The sequence below is a fragment of the Neofelis nebulosa genome, chromosome 4 (assembly GCF_028018385.1).
Source record: "Neofelis nebulosa isolate mNeoNeb1 chromosome 4, mNeoNeb1.pri, whole genome shotgun sequence".
NCBI lineage: Eukaryota > Metazoa > Chordata > Mammalia > Carnivora > Felidae > Neofelis > Neofelis nebulosa.
The window spans coordinates 159,682,902-159,695,710 of NC_080785.1; the positions used below are offsets into that span (position 1 = coordinate 159,682,902).

Sequence of the window (12,809 nt, forward strand, 5' to 3'; positions counted from 1 at the left end):
TCTTCTCAGAGCTAGAACAAACAATCCTAAAATTTGTATGGGACCACAAAAGACCCCAAAGAGCCAAAGTAATGTTGAAAAAAGAAAACCAAAGCTGGAGGCATCACAATCCAGGACTTTAGCCTGTACTACAAAGCTGTAATCATCAAGACAGTATGGTCCTGGCACAAAAACAGACACATAGACCAATGGAATTGAATAGAGAACCCAGAACTGAACCCACAAATGTATGGCCAACTAATCTTTGACGACACAGGAAAGAGTATCCAATGGAAAAAAGACAGTCTCTTCAGCAAGTGGTGCTGGGAAAACCGGACAGCGACATGCTGAAAAACGAACCTGGACCACTTTCTCACACCAGACACAAAAATATACTCAAAATGGATGAAAGACCTAAATGTGAGACTGAAAACCATCAAAACCCTAGAGGAGAAAACAGGCAACAACCTCTTGGACCTCAGCCACAGCAACTTCTTACTCAACACGTCTCAGAAGGAAAGGGAAATAAAAGAAAAATGAACTATTGGGACCTCATCAAGATAAAAAAAAAAAAAAAAAAAAAAAAAGCTTCACCACAATGAAGAAACAATCAGCAAAACTAAAAGGCAACCAACAAAATGGGAGAAGATATTTGCAAATGACATATTGGATAAAGGGCTAGTATCCAGAATCTATAAAGAACTCACTGAACTCCACACCCAAAAAACAAATAATCCAGTGAAGAAATGGGCAGAAGACATGAATAGACACTTTTCCAAAGAAGACATCCAGATGGCCAATCGACACACAAAAAAATGCTCAACGTCACCCCTCATCAGGGAAATACAAATCAAAACCACACTGAGATACCACCTCACATGGGTTGCAGTGGCTAAAATTAACAACTCAGGCAACAACAGGTGTTGGTGAGGATGTGGAGAAACGGGAACCCTCTTGCACTGTTGGTGGGAATGCAAACTGGTGCAGCCATTCTGGAGGTTCCTCAAAAAATTAAAAATAGAATCACCCTACAACCCAGCCATAGCACAACTAGAATTTACCCAAAGGATACAGGAGTGCTGATTCATAGGAGCACATGTACCCAATGTTTATAGCAGCACTTTCAACAATCGCCAAACTATGGCAAGAGCCTAAATGTCCACCAACTGGTGAATGGATAAAGAAGTTGTGGTTTATATCTACGATGGAATCCTACTTGGCAATGAGAAAGAGTGAAATCTGGCCATTTGCAGCAATGTGGATGGAACTGGAGGGTATTATGCTGAATGAAATCAGTCAGAGAAAGACAGATATCATATGTTTTCACTCATGTGGATCTTGAGAAACTTAAGAGGGAGAAGGGAAGGGGAAAAATAGTTACAAACAGAGAAGGAGGCAAACATAAGAGACTCTTAAATACAGAGAACAAACTGAGGGTTGATGGGGGGTGGGAGGGAAGGAAAATGGGTGATGGGCATCGAGGAGGGCACTTGGGATGAGCACTGGGTGTTGTATGTAAGCGATGAATCATAGGAATCTACTCCTGAAGCCAAGAGCACACTGTATACCCTGTATGTTAGCTAACTTGACAATAAATTATATTTAAAAATAAAATAAAATAAAAATAAAGCAGATTACTCTTCATAATCTGGGTGGGCCTCATCGGTTGAAGACCTTACGAGAAAAAAAGGCTGACCACCCCCCACCAGGAAGAGCGAATTCTTTTTCCAGACTGACTTTGGAGTTGAGATATAACATCAACATCTCTGGAAACATCCCTAGGTTTCCCACCTGCCCTACAGACTTTGGACTTTCCAACCTCAAAAATCTCATAAACTAATTTCTTTTATTTTTTAATTATTTTTTAACGTTTATATATTTTTGAGACAGAGAGAGACAGAGCATGAACGGGGGAGGGGCAGAGAGAGAGGGAGACACAGAATCCGAAGCAGGCTCCGGGCTCTGAGCTGTCAGCCCAGAGCCCGACGTGGGGCTCGAACTCACATACTGTGAGGTCATGACCTGAGCCGAAGTCGGACACTCAACCGACTGAGCCACCCAGGCACCCCTATCTAGAGAACCTGGTGTAATACAGGCTGTAAAATGAGAAAGCTCTGATAAGTCCCCCAGTCTGGCCTAGAAGTAAGTTTCACCAAATTTCTTCTTTGAGACATTAATATAATTGAGCTAGTACCATTCTTAAAATTTCTTGCCCGCTCTCCCCTACAAAGATAGTGCAAAAATCAGAAACAGAGCAAAACCCAGGAATAAAGCAAGGAACAGAGAAAATTCTCGGCCTGGATAGAGTTCTCTGATAGCTTTCGTGGCCTGTCCCCACTGTTATAATTCTACCTACCCGGCAGCAAACTTAGATGCCCGTTTCTCATGGTGAAGATATCAGCAAGCCCAACCACGGAGGATGCTGCCCAGTCTTGGTGTGTGTGTGTGTGTGTGTGTGTGTGTGTGTGTGTGTGTGTGTGTGTGTACGCACGCTAAAAAGACTTCCTGTTTTAAGTCTGACTTCAGATAGAAAGCTCATCATTGGATGAACTTAGATGAAACAGCAGTCTGCTGTTTCCCACACCCCGCCCCTCATATTTCCCTGTGATGACCATCTCTGAAACTCACACTTCCATTTTTAAGTATTTGCTTAGCATTTCCAGTATTTGTGCTGAAAGCCTCTTTGACGGTTTTTATATCTTTTTGATCTAAGAAGACCTCCCAATTATGAAGAATCATTCTCCTGGCTTTTTTGGCCCCTCTGAGGACTGTGGTTGAGAGTGAACAGACTTTGTAATCTATTTATTATCTACTTGTGTACTTCTTTATTTTTAAGTTCTTATTCTGAAACAAATGGAGATTGACGGGAAGTTTCAAAATTAATATAGAGAGGTCCTTCACCCGGTTTCCTGCCAAAGATACATTTTTATGTATTTAAGTATTTTTATGTGTTTAACAATCATCAAATATCTAAACCAAGAAATTGCTTCAGTACAATGTGCATGTATAGTTCTGTGACACCGTGTTACGTAGACAGGTTCCTGTAACTATCACTACAATAAAGATACATAAATATCCCATCACCCTCATATGACCCCAACATCCCTAATCCCTGGCTGGTCTAGAACTAAGGTGTTTTTATTCTTCGGCAACACTCAACGCAGCCTTAGACTCCTATGTATTGATGAAGGAAAATATTCCTGATAGGTTTTAAAAGATGAGAAAAACATCCCCAAATGTTACATTTCCTTTGTTTTCTACCTGGCCATGCGTATTATTAGTCTGCTAGCCCTGCCGTAATAACATAGTATCAGCTGGGCGGTTTAAACCACAGAAATCTATTTTCTCAGTTCTGGAGGCTGGATTCCAAGCTGAAGGTGCCGGGAGGGTTGGTTTCTAGTGAGAGCTCTCTCTTGGCTTGTAAACGGCCACCTGCCCCCTGTGTCCACATAGGACCTTTCTTTGTGTGTGGAGATAGAGAGGGGAGGGGAGGGAGAGAGATCCCTGGTGCCTTCTAGTTCCAAAGCCAGAACACTTCTCTCTCTGCGTCTCTTGGCCACGATGCCAGCCCTGCCTTGTTCCCCTTCACTTTTCTTTCAGCCTGTATGCCCTTCACAAAGGGCTTCTGTGCTGCTCTCAGATCTGAGAGCTCCAGATGCCCCACAGTCTTGGATGTGCCCCTCCACTGTCTTCAGGCCTCTGGACCTTAACAACCCATCGTGGGATTGCCGAAGGCCTCCCCTGATGGAAATAGGAATCAGGATAACGGCAACAAGGGGAGCCACTGAAAGATCTGGAGGACGAAGGGCACCTCCAGCCACGACACCGTGGGGGTGGAGACGGTGGTCAGAAGCCCCAGGGAATGGACGACGCCTGCTGCCAGCTGGGGACCAGAGAGTAGAGGAGGGGAGGGTTGGCTGCTGTTGGAGGAGGGAGATTTTAGGCAGTTGAGGAGGAGGAAACAGTTTCTCTTATGTCCAGAGGAAGTCCGTTTCTGAGGCTCATTCACAGAATAAGCCCCGTCTCCCCAGCCCCCCCTTGTCAGTGAAGGAACCCAGTCCCCCGGGGGCTGGCATGCACTCCATCACTGATGGGGCTAGCTGTGCAGGTGCACCTCCAGGGATCAGGGCTGAGCCCTCAAAGGCAACAGCAGCAGCACTGTGGTAGGATCCTCTCCCTAAGGAGAGGGAAAAAAAAAAGAAAGGGAGAGAAAAGAAAAAACAAAACTTCAAGGTACCTGGCTATGCACCTGCGTGACAACATTCCTCATGACCTTGTAAACTGAGACTACCTAATCAGACTACATGTTTATGTATGTTACCATATATGGGAGACAAGGAAGTAAAAAATACATTTAAAACTATGCCACATGGCGTTCGGGGCTTAGTTCTTTGGGTACGAATGCAACAGAGCAGTGCCGGCAGGAATGAAGTCGCTTCCTGGAAAGAAAAGCCTCAGTGTCACGACTCTCTGTGCGAGATTCCCGCTACATTACCTGGGGGGATCCTCCAGGAGACAGTGCATTTCCACCCTCTTTTCCACCAGGGATACGAACCTCGAACCTCAGGGCGCCGGGAGAGGGGCCTTGCCTGGTACCAGCAGACCACTTGATCCGCAGGAGACTAGCCCTCCGGTGCACCAACGGAACCCATGGGGCCCAGGAGCCAACTCAGGGAGCACGGCCCGACAGACTGGTAAGAACCTGGGTTCGTTTGGGCACACCACCTGCCCCTAAGAAGCAGAAGGGGAGCCCGATCACCTCCCAGAGTTGCCCTAGAAGTTCCACAAGGGACAGGGAACGAAGCTGCAACTCTAAGGCGCTGGGCGGCAGGTTGGAGTCTGGTTAGTCTCCCTCAGAACAGGGACTTTAAGAAATATTCCCAAGCAGCTGCCGAAATTCCTTTTGTTTGGGGGAAATTCCCTGTCCTCTCTGGACCGACATGAACTGCCTAATTCCACTGGTGGAGAACAAAACAAAACAAAAGAAATCTGGAGTCTGCCCCTCCGTCTGAGCCGACAAGATTTAAAACTGGGAATTCTCTTTCTCTGCCTTCTGCTGGCACCTCTCCTCTTCTGCCTTCCCTTCCCCCCCCCTCCTTTTCTGCACCCCCAGGGTGGGGAGGGGGGCAGCCTGCATAACTGGCTCCTCAATGCCTCAGGCACAATCAGCCTCTACTCCCCCCGCCCCCATGTCAAGGAGCAAAGACCACCGAAGTCAGATTTCCCCATCAATGTCCTAGGTAAAAATTCACCATGGGGAACAAATTGTCTTACGAGGACCCAAGTAAAATGTATTCAGTGTTTAAGCGAATTTGTTGGTTTGAGAGAGACAATGTTTATCAGCATTAAAAAAAAACAAAAACAAAAACAAAAACAACCCACTTTTATTCTACCTAGATTTGCTGAAGGTCAAATAAACTCATGCTATCTCTGTTCCAATTTGTTAACAAAAGGGTGATTTAAAGTAATGGTTAACTTTGTCTCATAGTTTTCATGGGTAATTGTTAAGACAGCTTTGAAAGTCTTTGGTAAACTAAAACGTGAAAGATTTTGCTTGCATAATAAATCGGGATTAAATTCATTGGATATCTAACAAGGTAAGAGGCTAAAGCACTGATGACTAGATGTAGGTCTGTGCTTTTTGACGTGTCAGAGAAAAACCAAGGATATTTGGATCTGTTGAAAAACATGCTTTGTGCTTAATTGATTCATAAGTTTGCCATCTGAAAAAATTCTAATGTAGCAGTTCACAATTGGTTACCACTTAGTTTTCACTGGAGGCTAAAGTTTCTAAGAGTTAAACTTCTGCCAGCTGTAATTAAAACTAATAAAAATAACAAAAGCAACTCTGTATATAGATAAGCAGGAGATACGAAAGAAAGATACAAGAAATGGAAATACATTTTTGTTGAGGGTAATAAAAAAAAATAATAATTTTGTCCTAAATGAGACTGGTTATTTGGAGAAAAATGGCTTGGGACAAAACCTAAATGCAAAGAAAAGTTGTAGAAGGTTCGCGAAGGAAAGTCTTTAAAAAGAAATTTTATGTGTGGTCAGGACGGACTAAGGTTCAAATAATGGATTTTGAAAGTACTCAGGGTTAAGATTAAACTTCCTCCTCTTTTGACCCAAAGGCCGAGAAAATGATAGCAATACCCTTGGTGCCAGCCTCCAAATCCTCCACATTTGTGTTGTTCCTGTTCAGCAGAGGACTGGATGCCTCTGCCATATGAGGGATGGGTGATATATAAAGGGCTTCTACTAAGATACACGGGAGCCGTTTTACCAAACTTAGCCCATGGTATGCCAAAAATGGATGTCCACACAGCTGAAACCTATTTATGTGGGCTTTGTTGAGAAAGGGCAGGGGAATAGACCTTGACTTTGGCCCTTTAACCCCCGCCCTCAACAGCCAGTGATCAATATGTAAGTTACTATTGGGCCAAAATGAAATTAGTGCGTCCTACGACAACCAGGAAAGTCTTGCTTGGTCACAGTCCACACCCAAAGGTCCTACAGGCAGGAAACGAAAGGGTGAGAAAGAACAGGAAAGACCAGGCCAGCTCTTGGAGGTAGAGTCAAGCCTGGGTAAGAATGACTACTCCCAGCACCTTGCAGGACTAACAGGGCTTTGGGCTGCCAGTTACAGGGCCAGCCAAAACGCGGGGCCAGGAGATGAGGTTTCTCCTGGCCAGCTATAGGAAATTGAGACAAGGGACAACTTTCCTCCTTTTTCCTATAGATGGCTAATTCCCCAACCAAGGCCATTACCCCTTTGGAATGCATTATGGTTCATTTTCTTTTGCACAAAGGTTTGGCCCCAATACAAATTGGAAGAGGGAACCTGGCCTCAGTCAACGCCAGAGAAAAATATCAATGACAATACTATCCTACAATTGGACATGTTTTGCAAATGTGAAGGGAAATGGGGAGAATTCCCCTATGTTCATTGTTCCTGGGCCTTAAGGAAAAAATCGAGATATATGTAAGCAACGTAAGGTGGATTGTCATTTAATGGCAACCCTTTCTAGAGCCCAGCAATCAGGAGGGGACACAATTAAGGGCCCCTCACCTGTAACAAAAACAGACCTAGAGAAGGAGGAAGGGAAAACTCCCTCCTCCTCCTCCTCCTCCTCCTCCTCCCCCTCCTCTTCCTCCCCCACAGGTCTTTAATCTACATATAATAATAATAATGCAATTCTGCTCCCTGCTACCCACCTTATCCAGGCCCTCCCCATAATGTAACAGGCATGTTTCCCTTACAAGAAGCTAGAATGCCAGAAGAAAAAAACCTTTACATTACAAGGTTTAAGACAGATAAAAGGAGATCTAGGTACATTTTCTGATTGAATAAGTATATAAAGCCTTTTCAGAATATTACGTATGTTTTTGACTTGACCTGGAAAGACACAATGCTTTTGTTAAACCAGACTCTTAGTGAGAGATGCTTTATAAAAAAAAAAAAAAAAAAAAAAAACCTAAGGAAATCTAGATTTGGCCTTTAAATTATGCCAAATTAGCCACTATTTTACAAACACAAAATGGGAACCCAGTGGCCTTCCTGGAGAGGTTGAGGGAGGCTCTCATTAAATATATGGCTATCTCCCCTGACACCCTAAGGCTGAGATGATTTAAAGGACAAATTTGTCACTCACTCAGCCCTACATATTCAGAGAAAATACAAAAATTGGCTGTTGGCCTTGAAGGGACCCTGGAGGAGCTGTTACGAGCTGCCAATTGGGTATATTACAACCAAGATCAAAAGAAGAATAAAATAATAAAAAATAAAAAAACAGAAAAGGAGGCTTAAAAAAAATCTGAGGCTTTAGTTGTGGCCTTAGGTACTATGTGAGATCGGGCTTCCCAAGGTCCTGGCACCAAGTGCCATTTATACGGCCACTGAGAGCACTAAAATGAGAATGTCCTCAGAGGGGACAACCAAAATGAAAACCCCATAAGCCATGCCCCTTATGTGGAGCCAGTCACTGGAGATCTGAATGCCCTACGGGGATCTCTATCTGTGAGGGCTCAGATAACAATGTCCCTGGAAGGGATTAACCGGGGCCTGGGGCTCTTCACAGTGGCCCCCCCTAACCCAACTGTCTATCAGAAACCCAGAACCTTGAGTAACCCTAAACATAGAAGGGAAGCAAAACTGGTTGATTTCCTTCTCGACACCAGAGCGACCTTCTCTGTCCTCCTTTCCACTCCAGGCCAACTATCCAAATGCAGCAGGACGATTAGGGCCATCTCTGGAAAACTTCTAACTAAATGTTTCCCTCAGCCCCTGGGATGTCTATGGGGAAACCTAATTTTTTCTCGTTCTTTCCTGATAATGCCAGAGAGCCTTACTCCCTTCCTAGAAAGGGACATTATAACTAAATTAGAGATTATGGTGCTACCAACTCCAGGGCAGGTAAACAATTGTATGAGTTTTGGAAAATTACTGGATATTGTAGGCTGTAGATACCAGGGTTCAGGAAAATAGTTTGCTGCTATATCAATTATTAAAGGAGACTCAAGCCGACCTACTCTCCCCCAAAAAGTTAATAAACTGGGCTCTGACACCTAGACATTGTCTCCAGCCCTTGGAATGGTTACAAACAGAGCAGGGCAATGACTCTTACCAAGCTCTCAGAGGTAAGAGAGCATAAAAACACAGCATCAGGCCTTTCATTTGGGGAGGGACAAAACTTCTCAAATGGCCCAAAGGATGTTTACTGGGAAAAAAAATTTGTCAAGGACAGTTCTGCCAGCAGGATCAGCCTGTGAAGTATGTCTTAGAAACAATCCTTTCAGCCACAAACTTGCTCTCCCAGGCAATCAAAACCTGGAGGCTGTCCAGAAAAGACTGACAATTAGGTTCACTCGTATACCAAGGTCGAAGGAATTCTAGCATCTGTTGGTATGGGGTGATACTTTTACTAATTGAGTAAAGGCCTTCTCCTGCAAGACAAAAAAGGCACAGAAAGTAATGAAAGTTCTGCTTTATCAAATAATACCAGGTTCGGCTTACCTAAAAATTTTTCAAATTAATAATGGTCAATGGCTGCCTTGACTCTTTCTCTGGTAGCAGTCCTGGCTCGTGGAAAAGTTTTACACCTCAAAATAAAGGAGACTGTCTGCTTATACTCAGAAAAACTCTAGATAACACTTCACAAGCAATAGAGGATTTAAAAATTTTTCGTGATTCAGTTAAGGCCAAACTCTTGGAAATAGAGCCACCGTTGATTACTTACCGCTCCTGCTTCTCCATCACCTGGGTCATGAGAGATTCCCTGACATGTGTTGTTTACAAAGGTTGTCTGACAGGTTTGGAAACCATAGACATGATCTTAAGATGCCATCTTGTTGGTCAGTATAATTTTTCCTTTGTGTTTTTCTCTGTGTCTGCTAATGCCTGCCAGCCTTCCTGCAGAACCATACTATGGGCCACTCGACCGACCCCTTGGGTAGACTCCAACTGCTGTACCCCCCACACCGTCCCTTATCAGCCTGAAGAAGCCAGAACAGTCGTTGACCCTGTTCCCTAACAGCGGTTCCAGGCCCTGTTCCAGCAGAGAAATAAATAGGGAAAGGGTTAACATTAGGCAGGGAGAGAGAAGGGACCTTCAGGGAGGCAGACGGCAGCTGCAGGTGGGAGGCTGAAGAAGCGGATGGGGTTCTCCCCTTATGAAATCCTTTATGGGTGCCCCTCCCCCATTATCAAGGGCATGGGGGAGGGATCTAAATGAGATAGACCAACTAGCCCTGAGACAACAGATGCGAGGCCTTGGCTCTATCCTAACCACCTTACACCCCTGGGTCAGGGAGCGATTATCTGAATCTGACCACAGACGCTCATCCCTTTAAACCAGGAGATGCAATAGGGATAAAGGAGTGAAATGTCCAACCGCTAAAACCCCTCGGGAGGGGCCCGTTCACTGTCATTTTGTCCACCCCTACCGCAGGAAAGGTGGCCAACGTGGGTCCCTGGATTCGCTACAGCAGAGTGAAGCCGGCATCTCAAAACTGGGAGTGCATTCCTGACCCATCAATGCTGTGCAGACTGACCATACGGAAGATTCTGCAACTCCAGAGGCTCCAGGAGACTGCAGCCCTGCTTTAGTCACTCCAGAAGCTGACCTACACACGGCAGAAGCTTGAGGAATCGGCAGTCTGGAGAAACAAAAGACCGTCGTTATTTTCTGTATGTTTCCTTGCTGTGATGCACTGTCACGCCTCGTTTCTCGCTATTATCATGATTCTTGCTCTGCTCTTTGCCATAGGATTGGCCGAGGCCACCCCGGCCAGCTGGAAACGTGGTGAGAGGTTTCTCTGAACACTCACCCTCCCTTTGTGGATCGGATACTTCGCTGGTACCAACACGGGGAAACAATGGCCATAGAGACTAGAAAATTGGATCCCCACAAACCTTATAGTAAAACAAAATACCCCAGTCCTATTACCAGGGTTTGGTTTGTCAAAAGTTCAGTTATTGGGAAAAACTGTCTTGCCTGGTGGGGAAGAAGTTCATTGTCGTCTCTGTTGAAAACTTAACATGCGAAGGGTGCCTGGGTGGCTCAGTCAGTTGAGCATCTGACTTCGGCTCAGGTCATGATCTCGCGGTTTGTGAGTTTGAGCCCCGCGTCGGGCTCTGTGCTGACAGCTCAAAGCCTAGAGCCTGCTTCAGATTCTGTGTCTCCCTCTCTCTCTGCCCCTTCCCCGCTCATGCTCTGTTTCTCTCTGTCTCTCAAAAATGAATAAACGTTGGGGTGCCTGGGTGGCTCAGTCGGTTGGGCGTCTGACTTCGGCTCAGTTCATGATCTCGCCATCTGTGGGTTCGAGCCCCGCGTCGGGCTCTGTGCTGACAGCTCAGAGCCTGGAGCCTGTTTCGGATTCTGTGTCTCCCTCTTTCTCTGACCCTCCCCTGTTCATGCTCTCTCTCTGTCTCAAAAATAAATAAATGTTAAAAAAAAAAATTTTTTTTTAAATGAATAAACGTTAAAAAACAAAATTAAAAAAATAAATAAATAAAACTTTACATGCATAAGCCAAAGATTTTATAACTCAACTGTCCGGAAAACCCAATGGTGGGGGACCCCAGATCACCTTGAGCCAGATCCCCACCCCTTGTCTAACTTCTCTCATCTCCGAGAGGCCTGGGACAAGGTCCATACAGCCATCAAATGGCGGGTCCCAGGTAGACTAGCCTGGATATGTGGAAGGAAAGCCTATATAGTACTTCCCTCAGTCTGGTCAGGGTCATACACGGTGGGAACTCTTCGTCCATCTTTCTTCCTGCTCCCACTTGCCAGAAGGAAACATTTGGGAGTTCAAGTGTATGGGGACCGGGAGACTCAAAGAAAGCGGTGTGCCTTACAAATTGGCAACTAAAAAGATGATGAATGGCCCCCCGAGCATAAATCCAATATGATGGACCTGCCACCTGGACAGAGGACGGGTCCTGGGGCCACTGTGCTCCCATTTACATGCTAAACCGCATAATCAGACTACAAGCAGTTATAAAAGTTATAACCAATGAAACTGCCAGAGCTCTTAACTTACTAGCTAAGCAACAAACCAAAATGCACAACGCCATTATCAAAATCACATGGCCTTAGATTACCTGCTTGCTTCCGAGAGAGGTGTTTGTGGAAGATTTAACCTTAGCAACTGCTGCCTACAAATAGATAATGAGAAAAAAAAAAAAATCATGCAAGAGATCACAAATCAAATGACAAGGATTGCTCCTGCCCCCATCCAGACCTGGAACGGTTAAAACCCCGGAGGGAGTTATCCGGAGGATGGTTTTCAACTTTCAGGGGATTCAGAACTCTCATTAAAATGATCCTCCTAGGGGAGGGTGGGTGATGGGTATTGAGGAGGGCACCTTTTGGGATAAGCACTGAGTGTTGTATGGAAACCGATTTGACAATAAACTTCATATATTGAAAAAATAAAAAAATAAAAAATAAAATAAAATAAAATAAATAAAATAAAATAAAATAAAATAATCCTCCTAATCCTGGGAGGTGACTTAATCCTACCCTGCTTAGCTCCCCTGGTCGTACGGTCTGTCTCCAGTTTCACGGCCGCTCGTGTAATACCGTTATAAAAATATAAACCTCGATAGGGCGCCTGGGTGGCTCAGTCGGTTAGGCGTCCAACGTGGGCTCAGGAGGTCATGAGGAAGGCTGGGGGGAGGGCCAGAGATGGGGGGAAGCTCCCCCCACCACACTCCTCAACCAGACCCATAAGTTCACGGCCTATCTTCCCCAAGTTACCACAACAACACTTTTGCCAGTCGTTCTCGTACCACATAACCACATAGCCTTTTCCTAACGTCTGGCAGTTTCCTCACGTTTCCGGCTGAAATTTCTTCACCCCTTTACAGCTGCTGCCTTACTGCCAGGTTGCAAAGTCAATGCCACATTTTAAATGTTTGCTACAGCAGTGCCCTGTCCCCATCGCTCACTCCTGGTGTCCGTTACCTTATGTGCTCATAATTCTGTCCTAATTCTGTGAGTCAGCAATCTGAGCTGAACTCAGCTGGGCAGTTAGTTCTTCTGATGGCCTCACCTAGGGTCACTCGTGCAGCTGAGGTCACCTGATGGCTTGCCTGGGGCTGGATGGTCCAAGATGGCCTCACTCGCCTGCCTGTGGGTGGTGCCAGCTGTCAGCAAGGACCCTCGCGTCCTAGGGGAGAGGTTGGCCCAGGTATCTTCACACTTTGCTCTTACGACTCGAACCATAACGACAAGTGGGCAAACCCTGGCGTGTGTTTTTCAAGCGTCTGCTCCTGCCATGTTTGATAACGTTCCATCGGCCAAAGAAAGTCGTGCCATCAA

General features: G+C 45.3%; 1 protein-coding gene across 1 annotated transcript in view; it reads right to left on the reverse strand.

Moving 5' to 3' along the window:
* ADGRE2 (adhesion G protein-coupled receptor E2) overlaps window positions 1–2,415 on the reverse strand; it is a 28,654-nt gene extending 26,239 nt beyond the window's left edge. The window contains 1 exon segment of the mRNA XM_058723592.1: window positions 2,336–2,415. Coding sequence (XP_058579575.1) covers window positions 2,336–2,366 — 31 coding nt within the window. The 5' untranslated portion in view covers window positions 2,367–2,415.
* Window positions 2,416–12,809: the final 10,394 nt, after the last annotated feature.